The following is a 13,168-nucleotide window of genomic DNA, read 5'->3' as shown; positions in this document are numbered from 1 at the left end:
AATTCTACCGAAAATCTGTAGATTTTCTGCAGAAATTCAGCAGAAAATCTACAGAATTTCTCTGAATACACTGGAATATACCGTTAAAATTAAAAAAAACCTCAAAGTAAAATCGGCAGATAGAATAATGATTTGACGGGTGAGCAAGGAGGCTCCGGTGTCATCTTGCTACAACTGTTTACCACCTTAATACCTCGTTATGAATATATCCTTTTGTGTTTCTGTGTCTCCAGGGTCACCATCAGAGTCAGAACTCTCCCGAAGCTGCACTACGCATCCAACAGGCTGAGGCCATTCTGCGATCACAGGCAGAAGCTGCCCTTCGGCTAGCTGTCAGTCAGGCAGCTGCTGTTGCGGCATCTGGTAGTTCAACTGGTAGTGCTACATCAAATGGTGGTGCCACCACGAGTCTCAGTAATTTTCACCAAGCACCAGCTGTCAGTGCCAGTCAGCAACCGTCATTGCAGCAACAAATGTCACCTGAATTGAGTGAAGCACTGAGATTGGAGCATGCACTTCGACTCGATCCGCGCGCCCTAACCTTCACACTATCTAGTCATGTACAACAACAACAACAGCAATCCCATGGGGCTGCCCATCAGGCCCATCAGGCCTCCTGAAGCCCAGACATCGCCTCAGAGCCCAATCATCATCAGGCTCTTGGGCGACTCCTCGGCACCAAGGATACATCATCCCACCAGGCTGCCATTTTGGGTGGCTTCTTCTAACTGGCTGTCGCGCCATCTAGCGGCACAATAAAATTAAAAAGAAAAATTAACAAAATGGACACAATCAAAACAAAACAAAAGTACGGTGTGACGTCTTTTCTTGATTTTTTCTTCTTTTCTATTTTTTTTTATTTTAAATTTTTTTTGGTTTCTTAGAGCCGAAAAAACAAACAGTTAGGTTATGGAATTAAAGAGTTATTTCCTCAATATTTTTTTAGGTTATTTGATAATTAACCTCAAAATTAGCCACAAGAAAAATATATTTAGATTTTTTTTTTAAAAAAATTTTATTTGAAAATTTTAACATAACAAAAATAACCTAAAAAATGGTGAATTATTTAAAAAATATTTAAAAAAAAAAAAAGAAAAAAAAGTGCCCTAACCTTTCTGTATGCCGTGCAATTCCTTTTTTAATTATCCTTTATTTAGTAAAAAAAAAAAGAAATTTAAAATGAAAGAAATAAGGTTAGAATTTTTATTTAATTTTTTTTTTTGTTTTCTGTGATTGACTTTAGTCACACCAATCTCTAATTTTTAGGGAAAACAAATGTGATTTGAATGCAATTTTTACAGAAGGTTCGTTTTGTTTAGTTTAAGGTTATAACCCTTTTTTTTATTTTTTAAGAACTACTATTTTGAGGTTATGTTGATCATTTTTTATGTTTTTTTTTTGCATTATTTCTTCGATTACTTTCCTTTGCCAATCACATCGGTAAAAGTACAATTTTGCAAATGAAAAGTCATTTGCAGCACAAATTTAGGTAAAAAAAAAAACAAACAAAAAAAAAGGAGAACCATTTAAAATTAAAAAAAAAAAAAACAAACACAAATCAATAAAGAATAGCCTCTAAATATTTTTTGTGAGGTTATGTGGTGGGATTGACAGATATTTCTTTATATAGATGCAAAAAAAAAAACACAACAAAAATCCGAAAAAGATGAAATGAAACGCACGAGATAGAGAAAAACTTGAAATAAATTTAAAAAAAAAACCACAAAATGGACGTTGAATAGAGTTGAATAAAAACAAAAAAGAAAAGAAAATATAAGCCCTCCAAAGATTCCCCCAATACCTCAAATCCCAATTCCCCATTCACCCTTTCTACCCATCATATTTTTTTATTTAAATAAAAAACAAAAACTTTCTCAAAAAACCATAATTTTATCAAAATGGCTACTTCCTAGCCATAATCTTCAAAAAACAAACAAAACAAAAAAAAATAAGAGAAAACAATTTTTGGCGCGAAGCTAAACCACTAAGTAGGCACATAATATTTACTTTTATTCATTTCATTTAAAATATTAAACAAAAAAAAAAACAAAAATTTTTCGAACATTGTTTTTTTTTCAAAAACAAAAAAATTATTCATTTTAAAAACTAAAAGTAAAAACGAGACACAGTATATAAGTAATTAATGGCACATTGTGTGGAAGAATGCAGAATTAAAATAGAATTAGGTGAAAAATAAGTAATGAAAAAAAACAAAAAAAAAACAAAGAATAAATTGAGGTTAAAACAACAAATCAAGTCTCAGATTTTGACACAGCTAGAAGGTCTCAATGGATAGAAAAAGCCTATTCATAACCTCAAAGTAACTCGAGAAATTTATGGTAGTAAAATTTATGTATCGGAAAATTTTCTAACCTCAAAATGGTGTAGTTAAAAGCGCAGAGAAAGACTTCAGAAGATTCCTAACCTTTAAATTGGAAACACAGAAACGGTAGAAGTGCTCAGGAAGCTTCAAAATTTGTCAAAATTCCACAGAAAAAGCGTTGGTATTCATTTTAAAATTTTATAACCTCCAAATAGGAAGTTAAAAGCTCTGAGAAAATCTTCAGAAAATTCCTGACCTTCAAATTGACATCATAGAAGCGCAAAAAGTGCTCAGGACGCTTCTGAACTGTGAAAATTCCACAGAAGAAGCGTTGATACTTATTTTAAGATTTCCTAACCTCAAAATAGGGAAGTCAAAAGCGATGAGAAAAGCTGCAGAAGATTCCTAACCTTAAAATTGAAATCACAGAAGCACTAAAAAGGGTTCAGGAAGCTTCCGAACTGTCGAAATTCGACTCTAAAAGAGTACATGTTCAATTCAAAATTCCCTAACCTCCAAATAGGTAACTTATAAGTGGCTAGAAAAGCTTCAGAAGATTCCTAACCTTTAAATTGACATCACAGAAGCGCTAAAAGGGCTCAAGAAAATTCATAACTGTAAAAATTCTACAGCAGAAGCGTAGGTACTTATTTTAAAATGTCCTAACCTCCAAATGGGGAAGATAAAAGTGCAGAGAAAAACTTGAAAAGATTCCTAACCTTTAAATTGGAACCATAGAAGAGCTAAAAGGGATCAAAAAGCTTCCAAAGTGTTAAAATTCCACAGAAGAAGCGAATATATTCAACTCAAAATTTTCTAACCTACAAATAAGCAATTTAAAAGCGCTAAGAAAAACTTCAGAAGATTCCTGACCTTCAGATTGAAGTCACAGAAGCGCAAAAAGTGCTCAGAACGCTTCTGAACTGTGAAAATTCCACAGAAAAAGCATTCATATTTATTTTAAATTTTTATAACCTCAAAATAGGGAAGTCAAAAGCGATGAGAAAAGCTTCAGAAGATTCCTAACCTTTAAATTGATGTCACAGAGACATTAAATGTGCTAATGAAGCTTCCAAATTGTCAAAATTCCACACCAGAAGCATTGATATTCAATTCAAAATTTTCTAACCTCCCAAAAAGGCAACTAATAAGCACTGAGAAAAGCTTCAGAAGATTCCTGACCTTCAAATTGAAACCACAGTAGCGATAAAAGTACTCAGGAAGCTTCAAAACTTTCAAAATTCCACTGAAGAAGAGGAGATATTTATTTAAAAATGTCCTAACCTCCAAATAGGGAAGTTAAAAGTGCAGAGAGAGAGACTTCAGAAGCTTCCTAACCTATAAATCGAAATTACAGAAGGCAAAAAGTGGTCACGAAGCCTCTAAAGTGTCAAAATTCGACTACAGAAGCGTAGATATTTATTCCAAAATTTTCCTAACCTCCAAATAGGGAAGTCATAAGCGCTGAAAGACACTTTGGAAGCTTCAGAAGATTCCGAAACTTCACATTGAAATCACAGAAGCGCAAAAAGTGCTCAGAAAGCTTCAGAACTGTGAAAATTCCACAGAAGAAGCGTTGATACTTATTTTAAGATTTCCTAACCTCAAAATAGGGAAGTCAAAAGCGATGAGAAAAGCTTCAGAAGATTCCTAACCTTCAAATTGAAAACACAGAAGCGCCAAAAGTGCTCAGTAACCTTCCGGACCGTCAAAATTCGACTGCAGAAGCATTGATACTTATTTTAAAATTTTATAACCTACAAATAAGCGAGCTAAAAGCGCTAAGAAAAACTTCAGAAGATTCCTGACCTTCAAATTAAAATCACAGAAGCGGTAGAAGTGCTCAGGAAGCTTCTGATCTGTCAAAATTCCACAGCAGAAGCGTTGATAATTACTTCTAAATTTCCTAACCTCCAAATAGGAAAGTTAAAAGTGCTAAGAAAAGTTTAAGAAGATTCCTAACCTTCAAATCAAAATCACAGAAGCACTAAAACTGCTAGAGAAGCTTCTAAAGTGTGAAAATTCAATTGCAGAAGCATTGATAGTTATTTTCGAATTTCCTAACCTAGAAATAGGAAAGTTAAAAGCGCAGAGACAGAATGTAGAAGCTTCTCAACCTTTAAATTGAAAACACAGAAGCGCCAAAAGTGCTCAAGAAGCTTCCGGATTGTCAAAATTTAACAGCAGAAGCGTAGATATTCTTTCCAAAATGTCCTAACCTCAAAATAACGAAGTTAAAAGCTTCTGAGAAAAGCTTCAGAAGATTCCTGACCTTCAAATTGAAATCACAGAATGCAAAAATTTCTCAGGAAGCTTCTAAAGTGTCAAAATTCGATTGCAGAAGAGTAGATATTAAATTCATAATTTCCTAACCTCTAAAATAGGCAAGTCACGAACGCCGAGAAGGACTTCTGAAGCTTCCTAGCCTTTAAATTGAAACCATAAAAGCTATAAAAGGGATCAAGAAACTTCCGAACTGTCAAAATTCTACAGAAAAAAGCGTAGATAATTGTTTTAAAGTTTTATAACCTCTGAATAGGCATGTCAAAATCGCAGAGAAAAGCTTCAGAAGCTTCCTAACCTTTAAGTTGAAACCACAGAAGCGCAAAAAGTGCACCAGAAGCTTCAGAACTTTCAAAATTCCACAGAAAAAGCGTAGATACTTATTTTAAAAAATTCCTAACCTCTAAATAAGCAAGTTAAATAGCGCTCAGAAAGACTTCAGAAGCTTCCTGACCTTCAGATTGAAGTCACAGAAGCGCCAAAAGTGCTCAGGAAGCTACTGAACTATTCAAATTCAACAGCAGAAGAATTTATAGTTATTTCAAAGTTTCCTAACCTCCAAATAAACAAGTTAAAAGCGGTGAAAAGGACTTCAGAAGCTTCCTGACCTTCAGATTGAAGTCACAGAAGCGCCAAAAGTGCTCAGGAAGCTACTGAACTATTCAAATTCAACAGCAGAAGAATTTATAGTTATTTCAAAGTTTCCTAACCTCCAAATAAACAAGTTAAAAGCGGTGAAAAGGAATTCAGAAGCTTCTTAACCGCCAAAAATAGAGTCGCAAAAGCACTGAAGTCACTCAAATAGGGTAAAATGATATAATTTGGAACAATTTCGAGAGACTTAAACTTTGACAGAAGAGAGCACAAATAAATTTGCTTCTTGACTCTTCTGGGATACAACTATTTCATGGAAATGCCTAAAATATGTTTTGAAAAATTTTAAAATTAAAAAAAAAAAATACATGAGTGCAGAATAATATAATTCGGACAAGGTTGGTGCCAAAATTGGACAAGAAGAATTTTACAATTTGGACAATACGTATTGAATACATTCATAAATATATTGTACATAATTTTAATAAAATATTTTGAAAAAAGAAAAAAGAAAACATTCTGGGGAAGATTGTGCAGTTTCGTGCTGAAAAAAGCGTTCAAGATTTAAGTTTTTTTTTGATTTTGATTTGGTTAATAATTTTCGGGTTATACTATTGTTCGAGACGGGTAAATTTATATATTTCTTCCGGGTCGGGGGTCAGGTACGGGTCAAATCCATTGCGGATGCGAGTTGAAAAAAACCCAAAAACCCAAAGCCCAATCCGTGCAGGGCTCTATGTAAAATGCTACAATTTGGAAACAAAATTATTCCAAATGGAGACAAGGGAAAGTTTCTAATTAGAGACAAACAGTCAGGGCCGGATTTAGAAATGTGGAGGCCCAATGCCCATTTGTGGGGCCCCTGAAAACTTTTACGTTTTTCAACAGAGCCATTGCTTTTAAAATTTTATACAATATAATGCTTTCCATTCTACAGGTAAATTTAACCCTCTAATGTCCAATTTTTAAATATGCAAAAAACAGTAGTATCATAATTTTTTCCAGGCTCATTAGGGTCCAATAAACTCAAAAAATACCATCCGTTTTTTATTATCTCTTTTAGTTTAGGCGCTAGCTGCGAAAATATAAAAAAAAAATTCGAAACCCTTTTTCCTTTTCAAACTTACATTTAATTTTTTCATTGTTTTTTTAAATTAAAATTTATAAAGTAGAACGACATATCTTTGAGTAAAAAATAAATTTATTTTAGTCCGATTAGGGGAAGTGCTTATAATTTTGGACAGTCTGCATATAAGCATCGATATCCTAAGTTTGAAGTGCCATATTTTCAATACTAATTGACATTTCTTGTTACTCTCTTTTCAGAAGGGTTGTTTAGACACTTAGCAAGCTATTTGTCGTCTTATTTTTACTAAAATTAGTTTTAATACGTTTAAAAATGAATTGATATGTAGAGGTGAATTTGACTCTTATTTTGGACAACTTGGTTATTAATTTTTACAACTTGTCTGTAAATTTGGACAGATAATCCGCCTCAACAGGATGCCCACTGTTCTTCATTTGATGAAGCAATCTTACCAAGTCCTCTTCCTGTTCATGGAAAGGAAACGTAGAATGTCACAAGAAGCCCAGAAACTTTCCATATCATTCATTAAAGTGAGTTGACTTCGGTACTCCAAGTACGTGCGTATTCGCTCATTCCCTGACCTTTCCGGGAGCCTTTCAAAGATTTTCTCGCTACATCTCTTTCGTAGAGATGATGCTCCTTCATTTCTCCAGGCATTTGTCCAACCTAGTCATCACAAAAGCTAAAACTTCACGAAATTTCGTGAGAAAAACACCTGTCCAAAATAAGAGCCATCACCTCACTGGTGAATGTCCTAAAAAATTTCCCATTTTTCACACGAAAAATCTAATTCAAAAGGCAAATCTCACTTCAGATCAAATGTACAAATCACCACTAACGTGAATCAACACAATTTTCAATGAGTATTCAATAATATCACTCAAAAACAGCGAACAAACTTTGTTAGTACTTCACCAAAACTAAATAAGACTGAAGTAAGCCACGAAGTTCTGTCATATTTCTCTTCTGCAATTGCTCACACTGAATTTTCAACAAAGCAATTTTAACTCAAATCATATTCAAAATTTAACGTATTTAGTGTCAAAATCTTCCAAAAAGAACAAATATTTAGATAGAATTCATTTTTCATCAAATATTGGAATAAAAATCCATCATTTTAATGAATTTATTTTGAGTGTCCAATTTTACCCTCAAAGTGTCCAAATTTAGAAACTGTCCAAAATTATGAGCACTTACTCTATTACCTACTTATTTTCCAAAATTGATGCACTTGGAAATATTTCTAAAATGATTTGGATTCCCTAAATACCAATCCACTATCCGTTTTAGCATTTTCCAAATATTCTTCTCTCCAGAAATCCTTTTATTAAAAATGGCCACTTGGGGTAAAAAGTAACAAAAGGTATAGAGCTAAAAGTAACAAGAAGCGAAGCAATTTCAGATGTCTCACGGCGAAAAGAAATGTCATTACCATGTCTTGCCGTTTGTTGTTTGCATTGGTCAAACGATTTGTAATCTTTTGTGTATTTTTTTCTAAAATAGCTTGAAAAACGGTTTTCTCGTTCAGAAAGAGAAAACGGTGTTTTACAAAGGTCTAGATGAATAAATTTTTTAATGAAAATATGTCCTTTAGGTATTTTTTTTTTCAAATTTACGGAAACCCATAATGAAGCGAATCAAAATATGATAATACCCAATGGTCTGATACTATTTGCCCCAACATTTTTTTGAGAATGGTCACAAGATTACCTTTTAGAAATCGGCTCAATAAACGTATTTTCTTATTAAAATACAGCAAAAATTACTTCCACAAAGTTGTAGAGCGGTAAATTTCTTATAAAACTGCGCTAATTAGAAATTTCTGAAGCGCTCGAGTAGCTTGCAAAAAAATAAAATACACATTTTGTGACTTTTTGCCCCAGTCTCCCCTATTATAACACTTTTAAATAAATAAAACCTTTATTGTCGCTGTATATATTATTTTTGTTATGCTACCCTGGAGTGACTCTTAGGGCCCATTTATAGCTATGTAAAACACCGGTGTAATACCGAGAAAACAGTATAATTAATCAATTTTTTGCCTATCAATTAGACAAGTTCAGTGAAATTATATCTTTGAAATTTTGAGTGATTCGAACTCTGATTCAATTCATTTAAATAAATTTAACAAGTGGATACAAAAAAAAAAAACGCAAAACAAGAAATTTTACTAAATTCTCAGACTCGAAAGCACAATACTTTTTCCATAAGTTAGACCAATAAAGAACTTTCAAAATTTAGGTAAATTATGCGAAGGTACTTTTCGGACTGAGCACATTGTTTTATTTTATTTTTTATTGTTGTTAGTCAATTTTTTACGATTTTTAATAAAATTGAACTTGTCCATAATGCCTACGCAGCTCAACTCTCTCAAAATATCTGTTTCTGAACTAAAAATTATCCGCTAGGGTAAGTGTGCCAAATTTCGGCATAGTTGCATGCAAGCGCCAAAGTCTCAAGTTTGAAATGTAATATTTTTTAATACAAATTGATTTTTTTATTTCTTATTCTTAAGAAGCGTTGCTAGGAACCTTGTAGACAGTTTACCGTCTTTATTTGCTCTAAAATCATTCTTAATACATTTTAAAATCAATAAAAATGTAGACATAGCTTTGGTGGCCTATTTCGGCCACCTTCATTCACATAGTTCCTTGCCTTTCAGGAATTCTCCCAAAGCCTTTTTCACGTCATGTCGTTTGTCGAAGATACATTTCTTGTTATTTTTTGCATTTTATAATCTCTAGAGTATGTAAAAACTAAAAATTTATGGAAATTTGAGGAACACAAAAGGTGGCCGGAATTGCAAGCTGGCCGGAATTTGGCACACTTACCCTAATTGTTGGTAGGGAATTTATTGTGGTTGAAATGAGTTTTTTTCTTATTGATTGATTATTCATTCTTAAACTCGTCTAAATTATTTCGCGCCTAATATTTGAATGTTAACGAATTCATCATGTGCCCCGGATACATTTGTGGAGGCCTCAATAGGAAAAAGGAAACAAAATATTGCAAAAGGAATATTTTAAATAAATAAATGACTCTGTGAGGACTCAGTAACTCAGACAGAAAACGCAAAGTAGTAGAAAAATGCCTAATAAATAAAATAAATAATTTTGAGTGGAGGCCTCAGCACAAGAAAAAAAGGAAACATTTTCCAAAGTGCAAGCCACTTCAACTTTTTTCATATTGTTGGACATTAAATGCTCTTATAATAGTAAACTTTTTAAATGTGGAGGCCCCTAAAATGTGGAGGTCCGGTTCCTTGGCCTCAGGGAACCCACCTAAATCAGGCACTGATTGCGGATGCGAGTTGAAAAAAACCCAAAAACCCAAAGCCCAATCCGTGCAGGGCTCTATGTAAAATGCTACAATTTGGAAACAAAATTATTCCAAATGGAGACAAGGGAAAGTTTCTAATTAGAGACAAACAGTGCAAGTGAAACTGTAACGAAAGGCTTCCAAATTAGCATTCCAAAGTAGGATTTATTCTTATAACCTGTGGGTGAATTCTGAGATGCGTGAGTTTTTCACGTGAGAAATTCACGGCTGTGAGATCACCTTTAGTATGCATTTTGCCAAAGCTTTCGTAAAAACTTTCATGTAAATTCTTAGATGCTGTAAGTGCTTCACGTGAGATTTTTTTTTTGTGAAAACTTCACCAAAGGCTTACAGGAAACGATCTAAAACCCGTGAGTTTCTCACGTGAAAAACTCACGCATCTCAGAATTCATACCCTGGTCTTTTCACCTTTTCTATTTGCAGAGAGTTCAGAAAAGTCCTTTTCATTCATGAAATACCGGAAATAATAAAGTTTAACACTTAATTTAACTAAAATTAACCAGAAATATTACACAAATGTAAAAAAAAAATGAATAAACAAGTCACCTCATTGTGTTTTTCGTTGGAAAACTTGGTCGATCAATGAAAAATACAATTATAAAAAAGGTACACTTTGAATTTTACTGTGAAATTAAATTAAAATTTTGTGATTATGATTGGTTTTTCGCTTTATTTGAAAGCAAAATTAACTAAATTATTAAACTGTGGTATAGAAAATATATAAATATAATAATTCAATACTGTATTTACCATGAAAACAGTGACGTTTCCATTTAGAGTAGCGAAAAATCTCCATTTAGATTAGATTTCAGTTTTCAGTTTATTTCCTGCCTTTTGGATCCAACGATCCTTTCTAAAAGACTATTATGTACCAGAGCAAGTTTTGAATTAGCATTACCCTAATCGATTCTTAGTTTATCTTACAAATATGGACAAGTACTCTTCTGTTCAAACGTTCATGTGAATTTTTCTTTAATTTTTCCTTGAGAAATGTGTAAATTTCTTGGTGAAAAATAAAAGAAAATTCGCATTATTCGAAGGATTCGAAGTCATGAACAATTCATTTTGATTTTCCTATTTAATAGTTCAATAAATTTCCTTGAGTACTTTGAGGTTATGGTTATGACATTCAGCTGCTAAAAACAATCAATGAAAAAAAGAAAATCTGAGAATACAGTGTCCGCCATTTTAAAACGACTGTTAGAATAATAATGCCATTTAGTTCACCATCCTCAGTTACAAATGTTATTTAAAACGGATAAATACAAAATGGCCTAGGAGCACCACAGAGGGCGGTCCTATGTTTTGGTGTCTAGGCCTGCAATTAGGCGTTTTTTTTTTAGAATTTAGTTTTTTTTTTTCAATATAAATAAAAATTAACCCCGATTAATAATTCAAACTCTAAATACTTCCCAAATGTACCAAACCAATTCTTTAGAGCTGTCACCTAGGTTGACCTATGTGACCTCTATAGGTTGGCTCCCCAGCACAAAGCCCCTTGATTAGGTGAATTCGATCATGAAAGAACAACTGATGCACTTTATTTAAAAGTGCACCTAAAATTGCCGGTTCAATGTGAATTTATAAAAAACAAAAAAAAATAGGAGAAAAAAAGTAAAATTAATAGAAATAGTGAAGGAAAAATAATAAAATGAATGGATAAAAGAGAAAATAGAAAGAATAACAAAAAGAAAATAGTGAAAGTGTTAGCATTTAAGGTAAGGTTTAGATGTTAAGGGATAATGAAAGAAAAAAGAAAAACAAAAAATAGGATTTAGTTTTTGGGAATGTAGGTTTTAAAGGTGGCCTATATTCAACTTTTTTTAATTTATTCATTTTCTACAGCAAAAAAAGAAAAAACAAAACACCTAGCTCACAAGATTAACCACGAAGTTAAAACAAATAAAAAAAAAACAGAGGAAATAGAAAATAAAATAGTTTGCAATAGCCCATAAATGTCCCCCAAAAAGAGACATTCTCAGTTAAACAGAAAACAAACAAAATGTGAGGTTAGATTCGACCTAACCTCACAAAATAACCAATACACCTTTTTTTCTAAAAGGTTATTGAAGAAAAAACCAAACTCTTAAACACAGTATTAAACCATAACAACTTTAAAAAACAAAAAACAATAAAAAATAGCCCGATAAATGTGAAATAGAGTGGAAGATGGAAAAATGGCGGAAAAAAACAGAAGGATAACCTTAAAAATAAATCCAAAATAGATCGAATTTTGCCATTTTCCATCAATTTTCTCAAATTTAATTTTTATTTAATTTTTCTTTTAACAATTTTCCATTCTATGTTCTTTTTTCTATATTTTTTTCTTTTAATTGACAGTCTCACAAATATGAGAAAACAAATGTGCAATACATCGTTTTATTTCAAACAAAACAACAAAATGAAAACAGTAATTAAAACTCAATAAAAAAAAACCAAGCAAAATGCAATAGCCCAGAAAAATATTGTTATCAATTAAGAAAGAGTGTGTTTTTAGAGGATAAATGCAGATAAAAAAAAACAATAGAATGAAAAAACACTAAAAAAAAAAAAAAGTAAAAGTGAGGTTATATAGACATAATAATTCCCAAAATAAAAAAAACAATTTGATGTTCATCCATTTTTTCTATATTTTGGTGATACTTTTTGCCAGCCATAACCTCAAAATATTTTTTAACAATTACCTTGATACTATGGCTGTCAAAATATCTCCTAAAATAGACTCCGCCCCCTTTCCCGCCCCGAAACATAACCCCAAAAACTCAATTCTTTTCCTCCCTTTCACAGCAAAAAGCAAAAATAAAACAAATATCAACTTGAAAAAAAAAAACATAGACTAACATAGCAAGGAGCCCAAAATGTCGCGCTGAGTTGCAAAAAAAAATAGCCCAGAAACAGATTTATAAAAAAAAAACAAAATACAAATTATTTCACAGTAAACACACAACAAAACCAATAAACAAAAAAATACTATGTTGATAGTCACAAGAGATCAGTGTAATCCAGCAAACAGAAAAAACAAAAAACATAGACATTCGATGTCCCAATGTCTAATTGAATTATTAAAACAAAAACCACAAAAAAAAAATAAAAAAGATTTAAAAAAAAAATCTCTTATAGTAGATATGTAAGTCAAATGTAGAATTACTTTTAGACAGCAAACATAAACAATAGCCCAGAATTAATTAATTAAATGACAAGAAAAAAATAACTAAGAAAAAAAAAACCAAACAAAAAATAAATAAAACAGAAAGTTTTACAGCAAAAAAAAAACAAACTATAATCATAAAATAAAATAAATGCAATCAATTTTTTTCTTTTTTACCAACAGTAAAAATAATTTACAAAAGAAACATCCTTAGTTCCAAGAAAAAAATCAACAACATTAAATAGCAAAATAAACAATTTCGACATATTGGCTCACAAAGCTCATGAGAAAGACAACTAAAAAGGAGAAAAACAAAAAAACAAAAAATGGCGGAAAAATGAGAATTTTGAGTGCTTTTTCTGAGATCTCTGGAAGGTAGAAGTGAATCCCAAAA

The 13,168-nt window shown here is 32.0% G+C and overlaps 1 protein-coding gene across 28 annotated transcripts in view; it reads left to right on the top strand.

Annotated features, from left to right (window-relative positions):
• The window catches only part of LOC129808794 (zinc finger protein 384), a 183,694-nt gene extending 170,791 nt beyond the window's left edge, over positions 1-12,903 (top strand). For all 28 annotated transcript variants that reach the window (XM_055858652.1, XM_055858661.1, XM_055858658.1 and 25 more), the window contains one exon: positions 234-12,903. In XM_055858652.1, the coding sequence (XP_055714627.1) occupies positions 234-620 (387 nt within the window). In that variant the 3' untranslated portion in view covers positions 621-12,903. The remainder of the gene's footprint in view (positions 1-233) is intronic.
• The last annotated feature ends 265 nt before the right edge of the window (positions 12,904-13,168 follow it).

The sequence above is a fragment of the Phlebotomus papatasi genome, chromosome 5 (assembly GCF_024763615.1).
Source record: "Phlebotomus papatasi isolate M1 chromosome 5, Ppap_2.1, whole genome shotgun sequence".
NCBI classification, from domain to species: domain Eukaryota; kingdom Metazoa; phylum Arthropoda; class Insecta; order Diptera; family Psychodidae; genus Phlebotomus; species Phlebotomus papatasi.
This window is presented reverse-complemented; position numbering and strand designations above follow the sequence as displayed.